This window comes from Ochotona princeps, chromosome 22 (genome assembly GCF_030435755.1).
Source record: "Ochotona princeps isolate mOchPri1 chromosome 22, mOchPri1.hap1, whole genome shotgun sequence".
NCBI lineage: Eukaryota > Metazoa > Chordata > Mammalia > Lagomorpha > Ochotonidae > Ochotona > Ochotona princeps.
This window is the reverse complement of record NC_080853.1, coordinates 9,139,742-9,159,788: the sequence shown is the minus strand read 5'-3', so window position 1 is coordinate 9,159,788 and position 20,047 is coordinate 9,139,742. Positions and strand designations below refer to the sequence as shown.

The 20,047-nt window shown below is 50.2% G+C and overlaps 1 protein-coding gene across 3 annotated transcripts in view; it reads left to right on the top strand.

Annotated features, from left to right (window-relative positions):
- The window catches only part of EYA2 (EYA transcriptional coactivator and phosphatase 2), a 172,027-nt gene that overhangs the window by 110,201 nt on the left and 41,779 nt on the right, over nucleotides 1–20,047 (top strand). For all 3 annotated transcript variants that reach the window (XM_058679727.1, XM_004586086.2, XM_058679728.1), the window contains 2 exons: nucleotides 11,676–11,743; nucleotides 14,076–14,253. In XM_058679727.1, the coding sequence (XP_058535710.1) occupies nucleotides 11,676–11,743; nucleotides 14,076–14,253 (246 nt within the window). The remainder of the gene's footprint in view (nucleotides 1–11,675; nucleotides 11,744–14,075; nucleotides 14,254–20,047) is intronic.

Genomic DNA, 20,047 nt, shown 5'->3' with positions numbered 1-20,047 from the left:
GCATGTGGGCACCATCCCCTGCTTGTCTCATCCCTGCCAGCCCAAAGGTACAACAGTGGGGGCCTCGACTGTGCTCGGCTGAGTCAGGGTCTGGGAGAGGAGAAGGCACCTGGCAGGCTCACCGCACACCATTTTGGAAGGAAGGAAGGAATGAGTGACTTGAGGAAGTGGGTTGCATCCCCTTCCCCTGTTCTCTCCTGAAATGAAATGCAGTGCATGCAGGTGCAGGGCCAGCAGAATGTTGGTGATGGGTGGGTACTGGTTGAATCCGTGAACCTGTGAGTTCTCACCTGGGCGAGACACCACCTTTTTGGCATTGCTTCCTCTCAGCTGGAAGCCCTGCAGCTTGACTGGGTGCCGGGTGTGTGTGCACTGCACAGCAGGGCTCCTAGACCGTCCTTTGAGCAGGGGTGGACAGAGACAAGCACCCTCCCTACCCAGCACCTGTCATGGGGCAGAGCAGGACTGGGTGCTGAGACATTTTGTGTGGGGTTGTTTCTAAGACTCAACCCCATGTCCCTCAAATGCAAGACTCCAGGACCTCTCATGGAGCACCCGCACCATTTCATGGCCATGCCAGACCCTGAGTCCTTTGCTCTTTGCCCTATGGTTGGAAAGGCAGTTTTACAGAGAGAAGAAGAAACGGAGAGAAAGATCTTCCATCCGCTGGTTCACTCCCCAAACCCTCACAACAGCCTGAGCCGAGTCAATCTGAAGGCAGGAGCCTCTTCTCCCACACGGGTACAGGGCACCAAGGCTTTGAGCCACCTTCCACTGCCTTCCCAGGCCATCAGCAGGGAGCTGGATGGGAAGTGGAACAGCCAGGACAAGAACCAGTGCCTATATGGGATGCCAACACCTGCAGGCAGAGGATTAGCCAGATGAGCCTTGGCGTCAACCCCACCTATGAGCTTTGTATGGAGTTCATATTCTTCCAAACATAATTAAAGTAAGACCCAGCCTTGCCTGGCTTAGCATATCTAAGAGGAGGTTACTGGCTTACCTGAAAAATCTAGCTGTTATGAGCTCTGGGTAAAGATGGATCCAGAACTCAAAAACAGCCACACACTGTCTCTCTTTCCCTCCCTCCCTCTTGTGTCTGTCTGTCTTCTCACATCTGTGCACCTACTCTCTCTCCTCATGGTTGCCCAGTGGCTGCAGCTGCTCCAGCCTTTTCCTCATACAACATTTTGAGACTCTCGCTTATTGGAACATTGCTGATTTAACAAAAGTGCACTGCACAAACTGGTCCAAGCTGGGTCACATGCTCCTTGCCATGTGTTCTCCCCCGCCCTCCCACCTGCTCCCAGGAGGCATGAGGCACCTCTGCTTTCACTGCCCTTCCTGGCACTGCATGGAGCACACCTCCCTCCCATATTGCAATGTCTCCCAGAGCCTCTGCTGCTCATGGGAATCCCTCCAGAGGAGAAACAGACCATTTGGTCTTGGGGTCAGGTTCCTGCCTCCCACCTGCCACCTTCCTGCCGCTAGTTCCTTCCCATCATCTTAGCTCCTGCCCAGACATAGGACTCCTCTGAGAACCGAGGTCAGCAGGTGCCAGCATCCAGGCTAGCGTGGGCCTAGCAGAGCCTGCCAGCCCACAGTGTGTACCTCTGCACTGCATAAAGCAACTTGCTTTCTGCTTGGCAGCAGTGCCCCTCTCTGGGCCCCACCTCCCCTGCCGCCCTGGCACCGAGCTGACTCGTGCAGCTGGGACCCAGCAACAGGACAGCAAGCCAATGTAAAATGGCTTTTTCAGGAATATGACCATTTTATGACTGGCCCAGCATGTTCTTAGGCTCCCTGTATGTGACTGTGTTAGCAGTCAGCAACAGTGACAGTCGACGACAGGTCTGCAGAGATGCTAGTGTGGGCTGGGCCACACATGAGGTTGCTTGAAGACCCCACAATAGCCCCCCACATCTCAGCAGCAGCTGGACATGCATGGGTTCTCCCTTTCCTCCCCAGGACAGTGTGGGCCTCTCAGTCTCGGGGCTGGCAGCTCCAGCTGGTTGCCCCATATGCCCTGGTTTTCATCCAGTTTCCACTGTTGGGGTGTTTTGTTGTTGTTTTCAATCCTCCCTGGATTAGACTTAAAATCCCAGAACCTTGGTTGAAACAGTGCAATGGGTGCAATGCTGTCCTTGGTCATTGTACAATCTGTGATGGTGACAATGGATGCATGATGAGGAGAAGCAATCCTGAGGCCCAGAGCACCTGCAACAGGCTGGGTCCTGTCCTTTGGGTGCTCCCAGCTCCACGGATGCCTCCTCAGAAACCAAGTGGAGAAGCTGTGTTTGGCTCCATTTTACAGATGCATAGACTGAGGTTCAGGAAGCTCAGCCAAGGATAGGTGTCTAGCCCAGCTCCTGCATCCACCGCAGGCATTTGAAGTGACCAGTAAAGGGACAGGGGGATGGAGGGGGAGGCTATTTTACTCTCCATTTCCTCCTCACCCAACTCTATATTCAGCTGTCTGGTTTTTTCTGTCTCTTCTTCATCCTTTTCCCTCCTCTTCCTCCTCCCTCCTCTTCCTCCTCCTCCTTTTCTCTTATCTCTCTCAAATTGGATGAACAAATGTTCACGTCTTCCCAGTCATCAGGAAGATTGGATTTCCCTTCATTTTGCACCCCCTCCCAGGCACTAAGATACCTCTCATTCAAGGTCGAGATCTTGGCACATCCCAAGCACTCAACAGGTGCTTTCTGAATGACGGGCACTGAGTGGGTGACAGAGTGAACGGGCGGCATGTGCAGCCAGGCAGAGGCAGCGCAAGCTTGTCAGGAGCAGCCAGCTCTTTGTGTTCTGGTGAAAGAGAGAGAGAAGTGGAGTCCCATGCTGGAGCTCGCAGTGAGTGGCTTTGTGGAAGGCTCACCTGTTGCCGCCTGCCCCGTGCAGGCATGATCTGCTGTCTGACTGCCAGATCAGCCCATTTCATGCTGTGGCCTCCCACACCCCCAAACTTTTGTCCCTCACAATCCCAGTCCATCTGTAGAATTAACCTCAGGGAGATTTGACCAGGGTAGTGGACACCTGCTTGGGAGGTTACCATAGGCCGGTGCAGCCAGTCCCTCTTCTGCGGGGAAAGCCATAGTGAGAGGGGGTCCAGGGAAAGTCCTGTGCAAGGCATCACTGAGGTCACCCCTGAGGTGCCAGGGACAGCACTGGAGGCAGAGGATGACAATGAGGTCCCCGGGTCAGCTCCAAGGCCACGCGGGTAGCAGCCCATGCTGTGTCAGGCACTTAAAGGCAGCTGTCCCCATGTTGGCCGAGCACTCAGAGCCTCAGACCCAAGCCAGGCTGGCCTTGAACCCAGTTCTGCACTTTGCAGTAGGGCCGCTCTTCCTAGGAGAGCAGTGGGGAGTCCTAAGGAGCGTGGTTAACCCTAGGGAAGATGTCAAGTGCTCAGTGCCCGGGCGCTGTTATTGAAGGGTCACTATTGTGTGTCCAACTGCAAACGCAGGAGAGAGAACAGAACGCTCACATGTATTTGAGTTAAAAGAGGGAGGAGGGGAACTTGTGGGAACTGATGGACACCTTATAAAGAGAGGACACACAGGGCAGCAGGACCAAGACGGAGTGTTCAGCATCACCACAATCATGGGATGTCATGTTAGTCCCATAAAGCCAGGGGAAATTGACAGGTGGAATTGTTTCGCATGGTGGGAGGGGCAGGATTTGGGGACAAGGACCCCATCCATGGCCCAGGTGTCAAGGAAATCGGGTCTGGACAATTTCAGGTCCAAGGGGATGAGTACTGATCTGGACCGGGCACCAAGGTGCTCACGGCAGCCTTGTGTTGGGCAGAGGTGGTGACCACTCTGCCACCCTGCTGGGAAGAATGCCCATAGTGGTAGAACAGGCACCAGCTGGGGGAGCAGACAAGATGTCCCCGCAGTCACATGGAGAGAGCTGAAGGACTTCATGGTGGGTGGAAGACTGAGAAGCCCTAGGATGCATAACCCAGAGAATGACAGAAACTGACTCCTGCCGCTCGTTTTCTCCAAGAACACAGGCAGACAGGGGCCAGCGTTGGGGTGCAGCCAGTGACGTCACAGCTGTGGTGCCAGCTGTGTCCCATATCAGAGCCCAAGTTCAAGTCCTGGCTTCTCTGCTCCACTCCAGCTGCCTGCTAACACGCCTGGGAAAGCAGCAAAAGATGGCCCAAGTGCCTGGGCCCTTGCACCCACAGATGGAGTTCCTGGCTCCCAACCCTGCTTTTTGCAGCCATTTGGTGAGCGAACTTGAGAATGAAAGATTCTCCATGTCTCTGACACTGTGCCTTTCACACCAAACTTTTCTAAAAACAGAAGAGGAAGAAGGCATACACCTTACACCCCAGAACTGTTGCATGGGCTGCAATGAAAAGGAAGTGTTAGAATGAAGGCACAGCAAAGGAAGCATGTCATGACCTGTGTGACCTCCAGGGTGGCATCCAGAGCACAGGGGCTGGGGACAGGGCTCGGGCTGGCTTTGCCAGCCATGCATGCAGGTTCCCCGGTCCTGGCAGAGGCACAGACCCAGGAACACAGGAAACACCTCTGTCCCTTGTATGGAGGCATGCACCTTGCAGCCTGGGAGTTCGAGGGGGTAAAGAATGAAACGGGCTTTATTCCTTTTGTTTCCTGTAATCTCTTGTGCGTGCCAGCATCCCCTGGGCTGGGGTGCTGTCCCCAAACCCTCTAGCATGTTGGCCATGGTTCTGGTGGTGTTGGGAGTCCTGCCTTCTGCAGTTGGGTCTTGGGCTGTAACTGGGACGTCCAACATCTGTTCCATTGGGCCCCTTTGGGCTCCTTGCCACTGTGTCTTCACCATGTTGGTGGGGGTGGTGGAGGCACCAGCTGCTCTCACCATCTGTCTCCCTACAAGGGAGTCACAAGCCAGAGACCCCACACACCCGCCCTGCATGCATATTTGTGTTTGATCCAGGTTTGTGTTTGTTGCCCACATTAAAAGCGAAGAGTTTTCACGTACAAATCCAGGGCCCTGACTTCTCTTGCAAAAGCAGATGTTCTGATTCCATTGGGCTCATGTTCCTACGTGGCTGAGTTGGCTATAGCGTTGTGTCAGTCAGGATTGCCCTGGGCAGCTGATTATAAAACTCCCAGGAAGCCTGAGCTTCAACCATCATCACACTGATTGTGGCCTCAACAAAGTCATGACCCCAAGGTTGGTCTGGTGGCTCAATTTGGGCTTCAAAGGCAAGATTCTGCATTTCAGGCTCAGCAGGTAGAATCTGGCTTTGATGTTCTGCACTCAAGTCTCAGGATACTTGATCTAAGGGCCAGGGACCACATTGTCATGTGGTTCAGGGGAAGAGTCAAGGTCTTGCCCGAATGTCCTTTGGCCAGAACTAAGGAAGTCTGGCTTTCCTGAAGGTGTGAGGGAGTGTGGGGGGTGCAGAATTAGGAAGGTAGGATGCTGTCTTTGCCAGACTGCGTGGAGAGACACTAGTGAGGGAGAGTCTTGGGGATGCCTGCTGGGAAGACACATGGTGTCTGCCTCAAGCTGCCACCTCGCTAGACGGAGCCTGTGGATTCCACCTTCCACCTTGCCACAGCCATTCCCCACAGTGTCCCCAACACCAGTCATTTGTCACTGTGCCTGCATCAGCTCTTTGCTCAGTCACACTGTCTGCCAGGCCCGTGAGGTTTGGAATGCTGCTTACCTGAGACACCTGCCTGAGAAGTCCTGAGCCAGTATCTCAGAATTGACCTTCTCCCCTAGCCTTAACCACCTGTCACATGTGGGGAAAAGCTGCTGGAGCTGGGAAGGGTGACAGAAAACTGGTCCCATTAGGCCACCAGGGGAGTCTTCCTCAACGGAAAAATGGAGAAAGTACCAAAATGCAGAGAAATTTCTAGAGCTTACACATGAACTTGGCACGTTCTTTAATATCTCTGCACCCAATATATTCATATAGACGTGGCCTGTTTTATTTGAGGATAGAGAGACAGAAAGATCTGGTACCCACTGGTTTCCACTTCCTAGATGGCTGCAACAGCCAGAGCTGGGTCAGGCTGAAGTCAGCAGCTAAGAGCTTCACTGGACTTTTGTGGGATTCTCAGCGATCCAAGCACTTGAGACATCTTTGGTTGCTTTGCCCAGGCCAGGAGCAGGGAGCTGGGCCAGGCAGGACATGAGCCAGCACCCTTATGGATGCCAGCATCACCAGCAGAGGCTTTACCCATGTCATAATGTCATGCTGTCCCCAAAATGCTTTCTGATTGTCTCATCCACCATGGGAAATCTAGTCTGGAACGTGTGTTCTCTGATGAGCCAGAGGGGCATGAGTTCACAAGTCCACCCCAGTATCCTGGGTGGCCCAACTCCTTCCTGTCACACTTGTCCGGGCGCTGGGGAGACAGGAAGGAGCTGTGTCACATGCCAGTACTGGTGCCCCTGGCATCAGTGTGTTCGCTCCCCAGTTTACACGTAGCAGAGACCCAACCCTCTCCCGGCAGCTGTCACCAAGGGAGCTTATTAAACTGACAGCATTTGGAAAAATTACAACCTTCATGCGTGTTCCAAGCAGTGGCCACACACGAGAGCTGTCACACAGCCACAGGTTGCAGTTTGTGTGGCTTGGGAGTTGGGGCCCAGCCGGCAGGGACTCACCTCTCGCCACCCTGGCTAACAGGAAGCTTTGGTGGCTCCAACAAAGAGGGAAGGGAAGATACAATGCCGTGCCGAGGAAGTGGAGGCCACACCGACCCTCCAGGCTCAGACTGGGGCTGAGGGGACCCTCAGATTCTCAGGATAAGGCTCTGTAATGGAAGGAATACTCCCATGTGGGCCAGAGCTGTCAGAGGATACAGCTCAGGGGGCAGTCACCATAATATGCCATCACTACTGACGGTTCTTTTTCTAAAACATTTTTTAAAGATTGATTTTTTATTGGAAAATCAGATATACAGCAGGGAGGATCTTCCCTTCACTGATTCACTCCCCAAGTGGCCACAACGGCTGGAGCTGAACTGAATTAAAACCAGGAGCCAGGGGCTTCTTCCGGGTCTCCCACACAGGTGCAGGGTCCCGAGGCTTTGGGCTGTCCTCAACAGCTTTCCCAGGCCACAGCAAGGAGCTGAATGGGAAGTGGGGCTGCCAGGATTAGACCTGGCGCCCATATGCAATCCCAGCACGTGCCAAACAAGGACTTTAGCCACTAGGCTACCACGCCAGGCCAGCACTTACAGTTCTAAAAGATATTGTCACTTCCTGCAGGAAATCTTCCACCTACTCCCCCATCCTCCGCTCTCTACCCCCAGTCTGCTTTGTTACTGTGGAACTGCCTGTTCTGGGACTTTTCTAGAAATATGTCTGCTGTGTTTCGTGTAGCTCAGTGCTCCCAACACTAGTCCATGCTGTGGCAGGTGGCACTGCTTTTCCCTTTCTGCAGCTCAGTGGTGTTCCCCTGCATGCACAGAGCCCGTCCTATTCATCCATTCATCCTTTGATGGCCGCTCAGGCCAAGCCCACTTGTTGGCTGTTGGGATTTGTACTGCCATGAATGTCTGCATTCAAGTCCTGGTTGAAGGCCAGCTGTCAGTGCTGGGGACACACACACAGAAATACAGCAGCCAAGTTATTCTTATGGTTATTCTTGGAGTTAATAGTGGGAGGAACCAACATGCCGCCTTCCACATCATTGAGTGGGAGTTTCGGTTCTTCCACATCCTTACCATACACCAACACTTCTTGGTTTCCTTTTCTTTTTCTTTCTTTTTCTTTTCTTTTTTTTTTTTTTTTCATGGCCAACCTGGTGAGTGTAAAGGTGCAGCCAGGCCTCAACTGCTCCAGGTTCCTGCAAACCAAGCTGTATGTTGGAAATACAGCCACAGCCAGCTCACTGCTATCCACGACACCTAAGCTTGGAGTCTGGTGCAAGGGGACACTCCTTCTCCAAGCCTTTGTCACCAGGACTTCCCATGCTCACCGCAGTGAAGGCCCTTCGCCACACACTGGCTCTTGTTCCTGCGTTTGTCTCATCACAGGCTGGCAGTGGACAGAGTGTGGGCAGCCCCATCTGCAGTCCACACTTCAGCAGCACTGTGCCAGCCATGGCTGCATGTCAGGCGGTCTGCAGCCACCCTTATTACTTATGTAGCTGTTCACTTGATTGTGGTCCCTCCTCTCTGAATGCCAGCCTCAAGCCCTTGCTTACCTATGTCTGGAACAATTTCTGACACATGGTAATGCTTGATGTATCATTAGGGAGTGAGTTGTCGGATGGAGGGGTGGAGGGATAGGTGGTAGATGGATGGATGTTGGATGGATAAATGGTAGATGATGGATAGTACATTATGCATGCTGAGTCTACTTTTGCGTAAAACCCAAGAAAACCAGCTGACCCATAAAAGGCTGCAGTTCTCTTGAGTCTCCCCCAGAGATTCAAAATGCAACGTCCTCAGCAGGAAAGAAGCAGTTTTCCTTCTCAACTAAAATTGCAAACTGCCGTAACTGTTCGAGTCTGCCAATGAGACTGAAGTCCTGGCTCCTGGTTTCTGCTGGTGAGCCCTACTGATCCAAGATGGCCCTGATCCTGGGCAAAGAGGGAGCCCTCCCCCCAGCCTCTGGGCACAGCACCCATCCATTTACAAGACTCCAGTCCCTGCCAATCCCAGGGCGGGCTGGGGACAGTGGTGTTTATCCTTACCAACTGTGTGCCCAGCTTAGTCCCAGAGATTGTATTGCCAAGAGGGGAAGGCACTCCTAGCAGGACCTGCTACCATCCCCATCAATTTTTGACTCTCTCCAGCCATCACCTTAACAAGGGAGGCAAGAGGCCATTGTTCAACTTGGCAGCACCAAGTTGGATCTGTTTGCAAAACAGCTCAGACTGGGGCCTGAGGCTTCTGAAGCCATGTGCCCCCTAGTTCCCAGGCACCCCCATCCTGGATATAGGTATAGTTTATCAGATAGACCTGACTTTTAAACTATGCAAATATTTTATGTAATTGAAAAAGTAACTGTTCAGATCTGATAGCAAACAGAACCAAACGAAATCTATGTATTGAGTTGCCAGCGTCACGCCCAGAGAGACGCTATCTTAAATGGCTTTACCCATATTTTTATTTCTTTGTTCCTGATGTTTGATGATTCTTTTTAGATCATTAACCCAGCCTGCCACCTCCTTACCATAGCCACATTTCCTTCCTAAGTCCCGGGTTCTCTATGGAGGAAGTGGGAAGGATGACTATACCTTCCTTTCAAGCCTGGTGTGAGGAAGGATCGTGTGAAGCAGTGTCACCTTCGTCAGCTGAACTGATGAGCACGTGCAGGAACTGATGGATGACCCATGCTTTGGGGTGGAAGTGCCATGTCCTGTAGGAGGGGGACGAAGCAGGTAGCAGGAGGAGCCCATCTGCCGCCAAGTCTGGTAGCACAGCATCGGTGCTCCTCCCCTTTGGGCCCGGGCTCCCCAGGGGTGTGGCCAAGGATCTGTTCTCCGTTCTCGGTGCACTGGCTGCTCCCAGGGTTGTGTCGTGTGTGTTGTGTGTGTTGTGTTGCTGCTGACTCCTGGGCCCCACTCCAGATGGCGGTGTCTTCACCCTCTGACTTGGCAGTTCCTTGGGATAGGAGCCCCTGTGCTGCAGCAACACCCACATCATCTTGGCCGTTCCTGAAGGACTCTGTGCTCCCTGACCTCCTCCCACCCCAGCCCCAGGAGGTGAGTCCCTAGGGTGTCCTTAGTGCTCGAGACCGCCCGGAGTTTTTGGAGGCATCTTGCTTGTCATGTCAGTTCAGCTGAGCCTGCATCTCCTTTCTGCCCAGCGGGTATCTAGTTACATCAGAGCCTGCTCCAGAAGCCTGGCAGCTGTCCACACCCCTGCCTTGAATACAGAGGCCTTTCCAGGTCCCTGGTCTTGCAGACTGGAGCCCCAAGTTTTCTATCTGCTCTCATTTTAGGAAAGAAGAGCTGTATTGATTTAGTCAAATCTCCATCAGAATCCCGGCTGGCTTTTCGCAGAAATTGGCAAGCCTGTGCTACAATTGGTATGGAAATGCAAAGCGACTGGAAGCCAAGAGTAACTCAAAAGTTGGAGCACGGACATTACCTGATTTGCAAACTTACCATAGCGTTTCACTCATTAAGGCAGGGTAGCATTGTATGGAGTAGATGAGCGAAGGAGCAGAGAGAGCCCAGAAATGAGCCCCCACATTATGGCAAATGGGTTTTTGGCAGGGATGAGAGACGATTCAGTGGGAGAAAGTCATGGTTTTATAGGGGAGCTGTAACAACTGTATATGCCAAATATTTAGTTAACCCCTTATCTTCACTGTACACAAAGATGAACTGACATTCGACCAGAGGACTGAATAGCAGCACTGATACTGTAACTTTTCCAGATGAAAATATGGGAAAGAATATTTAGGTTGGACAGCAAGAAGGTACATAAAAGGAAGAATCGGTGCCTCTTTCCAAAGGCACCATCAAGAAAACGCAAGGACGAGCTATGGGGGAGGAGGGAGTCTTCACAAATTATATACAAAGAATGTTTACGGAGAATACAAAAATGATACTTGTGATTCAATAATAAGAAAAATGTAACTTTTAAAGAAGATAAAAGATTTAAATTGATAACAAGATTTGAATCAAACAAAATGCATGAACAGCTAATGTAAAAGGCTTAAGAAAGGGCCTTGTAGCACTCGCTCTAGCTCAGTAGCTAAATCCTCATCTTGCAAGTGCCAGCATCCCATATGGGCACTGGTTCACATCCTCAATGCTCCATTTCCCATCCAGCTCCCTGCTTGTACCCTGGAAAAGCACTCGAAGACGGCCCAAAGCCTTAGGACCCTGCACCCACATGGGAGACCCAGAAGAAGCTCCTTGCTCTGGCTTCGGATCAGCTACACTACCGCCATTGAGACCATTTGAGCAGTAAAGCAGCAGATAGAAGATCTTCCTGTCTCTCCTTCTCTTTGTAAATTTGCCTTTCCAATAAAAATGAATACATCTTAAAAAAAAAAAAAAGCACCCATGAAAAATACTCAGCATCCTTAGTCATGAGAGAAATTCTACTTACAGCTACAGTGAGGTTCCTCTAATAGCGACGAGAACAGCTGCCTTCCAGAAAGTTCAAGGTGCCAAGTGCTAGACAGCCTGGGCCTCTTATCCTATACTTGTAGAAATTGGAAATGGAAAACATTTGGGGAGACAATTGGCCATGAAGAACCTAATCTGTGTCACTGCATGAAGTGACCAGAGAAGTCAGGTGTATAGAGTCGGAGACGGGACACGGGGAGGAGCAGTGGATGTCTAGTGGATGTAGAGTTGGGGTTTGGGGGGTGAAGATCGCTCTGGAGACAGATGGTGGCAGTGGTTATACCTCAGTGTGAATCTGCTTGATGCCTCAGAACTACACAGAGTAAAGATGATAAATATCAAGTGTATTTTACCAACATTTTTCAAAAAGTTTTTTTACAACCTGGTCATCGGGGACTAGACTGTGTATTGTGTGCCCTCTCTAGGTTATTTGATATCACACTCCTTCCAAAAAGATGTTATTCATTTGCCTCCTTTATAGAGGAAATCGAGATGAGAGCTATTCAGGCACAGGTTCAGTCGCAGCCTGTGAGACCTCCAAGATGCCCCACCTTGTCACCGCATCCTTGTCTGTCAGGATCCACTCTAGTCATAACCTCACCTGCACCCTGTTCCCTTTCCACAGGCACAGCAGGCATCTACCAGGGAGCCAATGGACTGACCAATGCGGCCGGATTTGGGAGCGTGCACCAGGTAGACGGGGTCCCTGCTGTCGCTTTCTCACCTCTGTCCTTACTGGTTCCCTTGGAGAAGAGCACCCCGAGAGCCCCCAGGCATGCATGATCCCCACCTTCACCCAGAAACTCAGCCCTTTGATCCCTGGGGGTGGGAGCCTGCAGGCAAAGACACTGAAATGATTCGGTGTCCAAGATGTCAGGAAATCAGTGTTGGACCCTGACCAGAGCCCATGACATCCAGACATCCATTGGCTTTTCTTGTTTTTGAAAGACCCAGTGTACAAAGAGTGCAGTCTGATGTGCACTGGTTCACTCCCCAAACTGCTGCAGAGCTGGAGTTAAGTCAGTCAGCAGCTTGGAGCCTCCCTGTAGTCTCCCGTCTCTGGGTGCAGGAGGCCCAAGGACACAGGCTTGTCCGCTGGCTTCCCAAGCACATTAGCAGGGAACTGGATTGGAAATGGAGCAGCCGGCTCTTGAACCACCATCCATATGGGATGCGAGCACTACAGGTGAAGGCCACACCCACTATACCATGGTGCCGGCCCCAACCCATTGACTGTTGAATCTGCACCATAGAAAGGCCAATAAATGTATTCCTTTACCAAATCGAGGGCCTCCCCAGGAGGGCCAAGGAGGACAGCTTGCTCACCTCTACTGCCTGGTGTACAGCAGGGCAGTATAAGTACTCATTAGATGCTACAAAGATGAGTGCTGGTGACGGTTTGGATTCTCTTGGCTTTGTTTTGAGATTGAATTCAGAATCAACCTCCTCCAGCTGTGTGGGAACTCTTATCCTTCCTGCAAACCTAAAATTCTTTTCTGAAACAGAAAGGGAACGTGCTTCAAGCTAGTGACGACCCAGAATCAGCATTGTGGTATAACATGTTAAGTTGCCTCCTGCCGTGCTGGCATTTCATATGGGCACCAGTTCAAGTCCTGGCTCCTCCACTTCCCATCCAGATTCCTGCTGAAGCATCTGGGAAAGCAGTGAAAGCTGCTTGGCTTCAAGGTCAGGACCCTGACGGAGTTCCTGGCTCCTGACCTTGACCTTGACCTTGACCTTGACCTGGTCCAGCTCTGATCATTGTGACCATTTGGGGAATGAATTACTGGACAAAAGATCTGTCTCTTCCTCTCCTGTGTTAACTCTGCCTCTCAATTGATAAATGATTTTTTTAAAAAACTACCCAGGTGGGCTTTAGGGATGTTTATCATATTTAAATATTAGGAGCATATAATTTTTTCTTCAATGCACCCAAGAATATAAATATAATTTAAACTTGGAAAATACAGAAAGTATTTTTACCTGTTCACTTCCAGTGTACTGTGTACACAAACTATTTGTAAATCCAATAGTACTTTGTAAGGTCCAGTACTTAACTCTGAGACTCTGCGCCTGTTTCACCCTTAGAACATATTAAAAACACAGACTCCCTAGAAATGGATTCAGTGATTGAGGTTGGGCTTAGGAAGCTACACTTCCCCCGAGTTCTCTGGGGGATGAGAAGCTCTGGGGTGGGGTGTGTGAATCGGCATCCCCTGTGGGAGAGCTACAGGAGCTAGCTTTATCAAAGGCAGTTGGCATCTATTGATTTGATCTCTATGACTCCTTCATAGAACATTCTAGACCTCTAATGCAGTGCGGGTGGGGCTGTCTTTGCACCAACCTGTGCCACGAACATAGACTATCATGTCATCTCATGTCATCTCATGGGATCTTGTGGGATCTTGTGGGTATGGTCTTTATTCATTCCTTGGTTCATTCGCTCGTCCAATATTTGTGGAATTGCTTGTACGCCAGACACTGTTCTAGGTGCTGGGACTATGACAGTAACCAGGACTAATGGTGTCAGGGCCACATCCATGTCCCTCAGGGTTATCTGCCAAGATCTACATCCCTGGGCCTGAGGTTTTCCTTGGAACCAGAAAACAGACAGTACCAAGGAATTAAAATCCACTGGGAGCAGTTCTCAAAGCCTGGAGTGAGGCTGTAGATGCCCGAGCTCCCTAGTGCCTTGAGGGTGGTAGCTCTGAGACGTGGCTCTCCACCATCCTGGCTGTTCCCTGCAGTCATTCAGGCCGTCTCCCACCGTGTTGTATGGAAGCCCCTGGGTTGTCTCTTCTCTTCATCTCTTCACTCTTCCCACCCCCCCTCCTGACCCACACCTGCTACTTACCCTTGAATCCTTGTCTCAGAATCTGCTCCTGGAGAGCTCGAATGGAGACAGTGCCGGCCCTGGGGGTGGGGGTGCGTTCTAGTGCAGGAGAGAGTGAAGGGGCACGCTGGGGTACAGCCCAGCCGACGTCCCCACCCCTGCTCACCACCTGGGTGTGTTCTCCCTTCCCAGGACTACCCCGCCTACCCCGGCTTCCCTCAGAGCCAGTACTCCCAGTATTACAGCTCGTCCTACAACCCTCCCTATGTCCCAGCCAGTGGCATCTGTCCTTCACCCCTCTCCACGTCCACCTACGTCCTCCAGGAGGCATCGCACAGTGTCCCCAGCCAGAGCTCTGAGTCACTCGCGGGTAAGTACAGTCACTGTCATGTGGTTGTTCATAGCCACAGGCACAACTTGGATGGGAAGGTTGGGCTGGAATGTGGGATCCCATTGTAATTAACTGACTACCCATGGGCTGAACACATTCCTCAGACATGTTTTGGTGTGTGTGTGTGTGTGTGTAAGTGTGGTTGCATATGTGTTTGAAAGTCCGACAACTTTACCTATCTCTTCTAGGCCTTTTGGCTAAGGTAAGTATAGGCAACTTAACCTAAAAGTTCTCATTTCTGTCTTCTCCTGAAAGATTTGGCCTCTATAGCCATATTCCCAATGGACAACACTTGGTGGAAGCCAAGTGTGTCTGACCCACATAGAAAGGACTCTCTTGATGCCACAGCCAGACAGCCAGCCCCAGTTCATTACCTGCCCTGCCATGGCCTTGGATTCAGGAACCTTGCCCCCCACGCCAAAAAAAGGAGACTGGTGTTTGCTGCCCATCCGTGATGCACCAAACATGTACACGGGGTCTTCACTAGCTGCTTATCTGTGCCCTGATGCAAGCAGTGACTATTAAGCACCTGCTGTTTCTCAGTCTCCTTAGTTTGGAAAATTGAAGTGCAGCATAAACTTGATCTTTGCAGAGAATCATCATCACATAAATGCATATTTTTTTAAAAGATTTATTTATTTTATTACAGTCAGATATACAGAGAGGAGGAGAGACAGAGAGGAAGATCTTCCGTCCAATGATTCACTCCCCAAGTGAGCTGCAACGGGCCGGTGCGCGCCGGTCCAAAGCCGGGAACCTGGAACCTCTTCCGGGTCTCCCACGCGGGTGCAGGGTCCCAGTGCTCTGGGCCGTCCTCGACTGCTTTCCCAGGCCACAAGCAGAGAGCTGGATGGGAAGTGGAGCTGCCAGGATTAGAACCGGCGCCCATATGGGATCCCGGGGCTTTCAAGGCGAGGACTTTAGCCGCTAGGCCACGCCGCCGGGCCCACATAAATGCATATTTACGAACTGTGATAAGGAAAACTATAATCCTTCCAACAACCGACTGTCTCAGACAGCCAGGGTAAGTAACTCGCTAATGATTGGTAGAGCTGAAATCCATCAACAGGGGCCTTGCTACTCCCTGACCTTACACAGCTGAAGCCCACTAGAGTACAGCAGGGCAGAGGCTGTCCAAGTTGAGTCTGAGGGGGGTTTAGGTAGAGTGACTCTGGGGTCTTGAGAATTATAGAATCCTTAGCAGTTTTAGAAAACCCTTATATCAGTTGAAATTCTGGCTTCTGCTTCAACAGGTAAGAAATGTACACAAACTAAGCAAAAACAGGATGGAGGATGCGCGATTTTGGGCTTATGTACCCAAGATGTACAGGGGTTCCAGGCTGGGGTAACAGGTGCTAGGATGGTGATGTTTGGACTCTGTCTCCTTTCTTTCTGGCTCAGCCTCTTCCTGGGTTTACCAGCTGCCCAGGATTTAACCCTGCCTGTTCAATTACTACAGTAGAGAGAGTTCTGTTTTCTAACAATTTCTGCAAAAGCCCCAGTCCAAACTCCCGTTGAGCCAGCTTGGGTCACATGTTTAACCCCTGAACCAATCTCTGTGTCCAGATGGGCCAGTCGAGCTGGGGATCATGCCAGTGGCTAGAGCTGCAATTGGAGTCTACCTCACCCAAACCACATGGCCTAAGAGTGAGGGAGAAGTGATTCCACAGTGAAACCCAGGAGATAGAAGAAATGCTGGATGAGCAAGAACAGCCGACATGCACAATCCAGTGTGAATCCCACCTAAGTTATGGGCAGCCAGTGACAGAGTGCATGTTCTAGACCCTTTGCGATCACAGGAATCAGTTCCCACCTCCCTGTTCAACCCACTCACCAACCTACAGATGCACGTGTTCATCCCCAAGTCTGCCATGCACACAGCCTGCCTCAGAGGCAGTGGTACACAGCAACAAAATGTCTTCTTTCCTAACACCTGCTGATTTGTGGAAGCTAAGCTGGCATGATGGTGTGTGGAAATTTGGTAATGAATATTAGCTGGCTGATAGTTAGAGCAGGACCAATGGGGAAGAGAGCCTCTTTCATTCTCAGTGTAGCGCTTAAAAAAAATTTTATTTATTTTTCATTGGAAAGTCAGATTTACAGAGAGGAGGAGACACAGAGAGGAAGATCTTCCATCTGCTGATTTACTCCCCAACTGGCCGTAATGGCCAGAGCCAAGCAGATCTAAAGCCAGGAACCTCCTCTAAGCCTGCCATGTGGATGCAGGGTCCCAAGGCTTTGGGCCATCATCTACTGCTTTCCCAGGCCATAAGCAAGGAGCTGGATGGGAAGTGGAGCAGCTGGGACATAAAGCAGCACCCATATGTGATCCTGGCACATGCAAGGCAAAGATTCAACCACTGGCCACCACGCCAGGCCCTTAGTGTAGCTCTTGATTTGAGCTCTTATGCACTCCCATCAGTAGAGCTGAGTTGGTGACTCTTGGTCTGAGGACAAGTGAAGTCAACTCTTAAGGAAGTTGAGGGATTAAGCTTTGAGTTGGGTCAAGTGATCCTCCACAGACCGTGAAGTGAATGTGCAGTGCCTATTTAATGACTTCCAAATGGCTCCCTTTGAAAGCAAAAGTTTAACAAACTTGTCTTGACCTATTTTGCTATTCAGAACACGGCCTGCCCCAACTAGCTCCAGCAAAGGAGTAAAACAAAAACTAATGGGAAATTCAGACAAGCAGGTGCCTCCATGTCACTGGAGCTCCAGGTGAACTTCTCAGGAATTTGGGGTATGCGGGAAGGTCATCCTCACTGCCGTGGGGAGCAAACCCAAAGAACTCTCGAGTCTCTCTGGAATTTTGCTTTATTGTTTCCCGCTGTTCTTCATTCATCCCTGCCTCTAAGGTTCAGCAGTAAGTGGCTGAGATGGTTTTTACTGTGTGTCTAACAAGCTCACATAAAAACTAATGACACAGAATTGTCAGCCATGGCCGAGGACTCTTTCCCCCGGTGTCCGTGATAAAAGGCACATGAGCGTGTGTGTGTGTGCACGTGTGTATATGATGTCTATGCATGTATACACACACACACACACACATGCTCTTGTGACGTTTCCTGTAAAAGCTCCCTCCACGTCAGAAGTTCCCTGGGCTGTCCTTGAGTAGCTGGTTCTAACGTTAAGAGGCTTGTGGTTCACGTGTTCCTCACCCAGCACTGCTGCTCATCTGCTCCACCCAGGGCAGTATCTTGATGCTCCTCCTCCCTCCCCACCACCCCCAAACTGCCCTCCCCTGAGGTCGTGCTCCCTGGACGCTTCATTGCGTGCCAGTAGGACAACAGGATAGTTCCTTGATGTCCAGGGCAGAATGTGGACATTTGACATGACTCAAGAGGAAAAGCACATCACGGTGGTCCCCAAGGATGTTTTCTTTTTAAATGTTGAAGATGCTACAAATTAATGAAAAGCCAGGGAATACAGGAGAATTTATCTCCTTCAAGAAGAGACTTATCTCTCCTATGTGATGTGGCAAAGTCTAGCACAGTTAAAAGTATATGTACCCTTTAATCCAACTATCCTACCTCTAAAAACTTATCTAGATTCCCATACAGGTATAAGAACTTCAAAGAATAGTTAAAAGAATATTGTGGTGGGCCTGGTATGATAGCCTAATGGTTAGAGTCCTCGCCATGCATGTGCCAGGATCACATATGAGTGCCAGTCCGTATCCCGGCTGCTCCACTTCCCTTCCAGCTCCCTGCTTGTGGCCTGGGAAAGCAGTAGAGGATGGCCCAAAACCTTGGGACCATGTACCCATTTGGAAAAGCCAGCAGAAGCTCCTGGTTCCTGGCTTCGGATCGGCTCAACTCGAGCCATTATAGCCACTTGGGGTGCAAACCAGCGGATGGAAGATCTTCCTCTCTGTGTCTCCTCCTCTCTGTAAATCTGACTTTCCAATGATAAATAAATAAATAAATAGAAAAATAAATAAATAAATAAAACTTTAAAAAAGGAAAAGAATAGTATGGTATCCACAGAGCAGAAGACTGGAAGTAACCTGGGAAAACGTTAATATCAACAGGGTTAAATAATTGATGATTCACCCACCCCTGGCGTATACTATACAGCTGTTACAGAGAGAAAGATGTGAAACAGGTGTTGTAAGTGTGGGTCACATCCCAGAACAGAGTCTGCACTGGACTTCCGGCTCTGGCTCCTGTCCCCAGCTTCCTGCTAATGCAGCTCCTGGGAGGCAGTGCTGATTAGTCAAGTAGATGTGTTTCTGCCACCCTTGTGGGAGACCTAGGTTAAGTCCTGTCTCTCTGCTGGCCACTCAGGACATGTGGGGAGTGAACCAGTGGATGGGGGAGTTCTCTTTTTCTGTCTCTCAAGAAACCAACTTAAAAAAAAAAAAATTGATATATCTGACCAAACATGGATCTCTGTGCTATTGTAGGCGAGCAAGAAGCAGACATAAAGCTAGGCACACAAAGTGAGCCGGAGTTCTGCAAAGTCTAAGTGTGGATAATACCTAACCTTGAGCTGGAGTTTTCTGGAAGGATACAGAAACAGTTATCTTTAGTCCCATTCTCTAAGGAAAAGTGGGGTTCTGAAGGGAAAGACGAACAGTCCACAGCAGACTCCTCCAGCAACAGCAAACGCGCTTGCTTTCCAAGTGCAGACAGAACATTCGCCGGGAGACACTCAAGTTCAGGGCCATAAAACGGGCTTCGCACATTTGAAGGGAGCCAAGGCATACAGTGTATGCTCTCACAACAGTAGAACTAGGTTAGTATAAAAGAAAGACTTTTGGAAATTTCTCAACTATTAGGAAACTAAAAAGCAGACTTCTAAATAACCCATGGGTCAAAGACACAATCAAAGGGAAATTTAAAAAGTACTTTGAACTGAATGAAAATAAAACAACATATCAAAATTTATGGAATGTCATTAAAACAGTACTTATGGGGAAATTTATGGCACTAAATGCCTATATTAGGAAAGAAAAAAGGTTACAAACCAAAGACCTTCCACCTTAACAAACTAGAAAAAAACGGGGGGGGGGGGGTTGGAAATGAAACGAAACCCAAAGTAAGGCCCGGTGCGATAACGTAGTGGTTAAAGTCATGCCTTGCACACTGGGATCCATTATGGGCACCGGTTCTAATCCCGGCTGCTCCACTTCCCATCCAGCTCCCCGCTTGTGACCTGGGAAAGCAGTAGAAGACAGTTCAAAGCCTTGGGACCCTGCACCCGTGTGGGAGACCTGGAAGAGGTTCCTGCATTCTGGCTTCGGATTGGTACAGCACCGGCTGTTGCAGCTCACTTGGGGAGTGAATCATTGGATGGAAAATCTTCCTCTCTGTCTCTCCTCCTCTCTGTATATCTGGCTTTGCAATAAAACAACAAAGTGGTTTTTTTTTTTTAATTAAATTAAAGGGAGGAAGAAAAAGAGCTGTGTAACTCCAAGAAAGGTTTTCAGAAATCACTATGTTCTGTGCCTCCATGTGCAACCTTGGACTCCAGCCGTCCATTCTTGAAATATCAAGTTGGATAAGGAGCTGCCTTTTTGGATTTGTGATGCTGTTTTGGCTTCCCTGCTTTGTTAGCTTCTCACGGCCTTATTTTAGGCCTCTGTTAGGTAGCTGTCATTTGGCTGAATTTTGGATCGTGTTTGCAGTGACAACAGTCTAAGCCTCGGTTGCCTGAAGTCAACAAGCGAATCAAGAGAAGCCATCTTGGCATTACTCTTCCACACCGGTGGATGGAGAAGTTCTTTCTCCAGAAGACAGTCTTTGCTGGCCCAGTGTCTGGAAAACCTCAA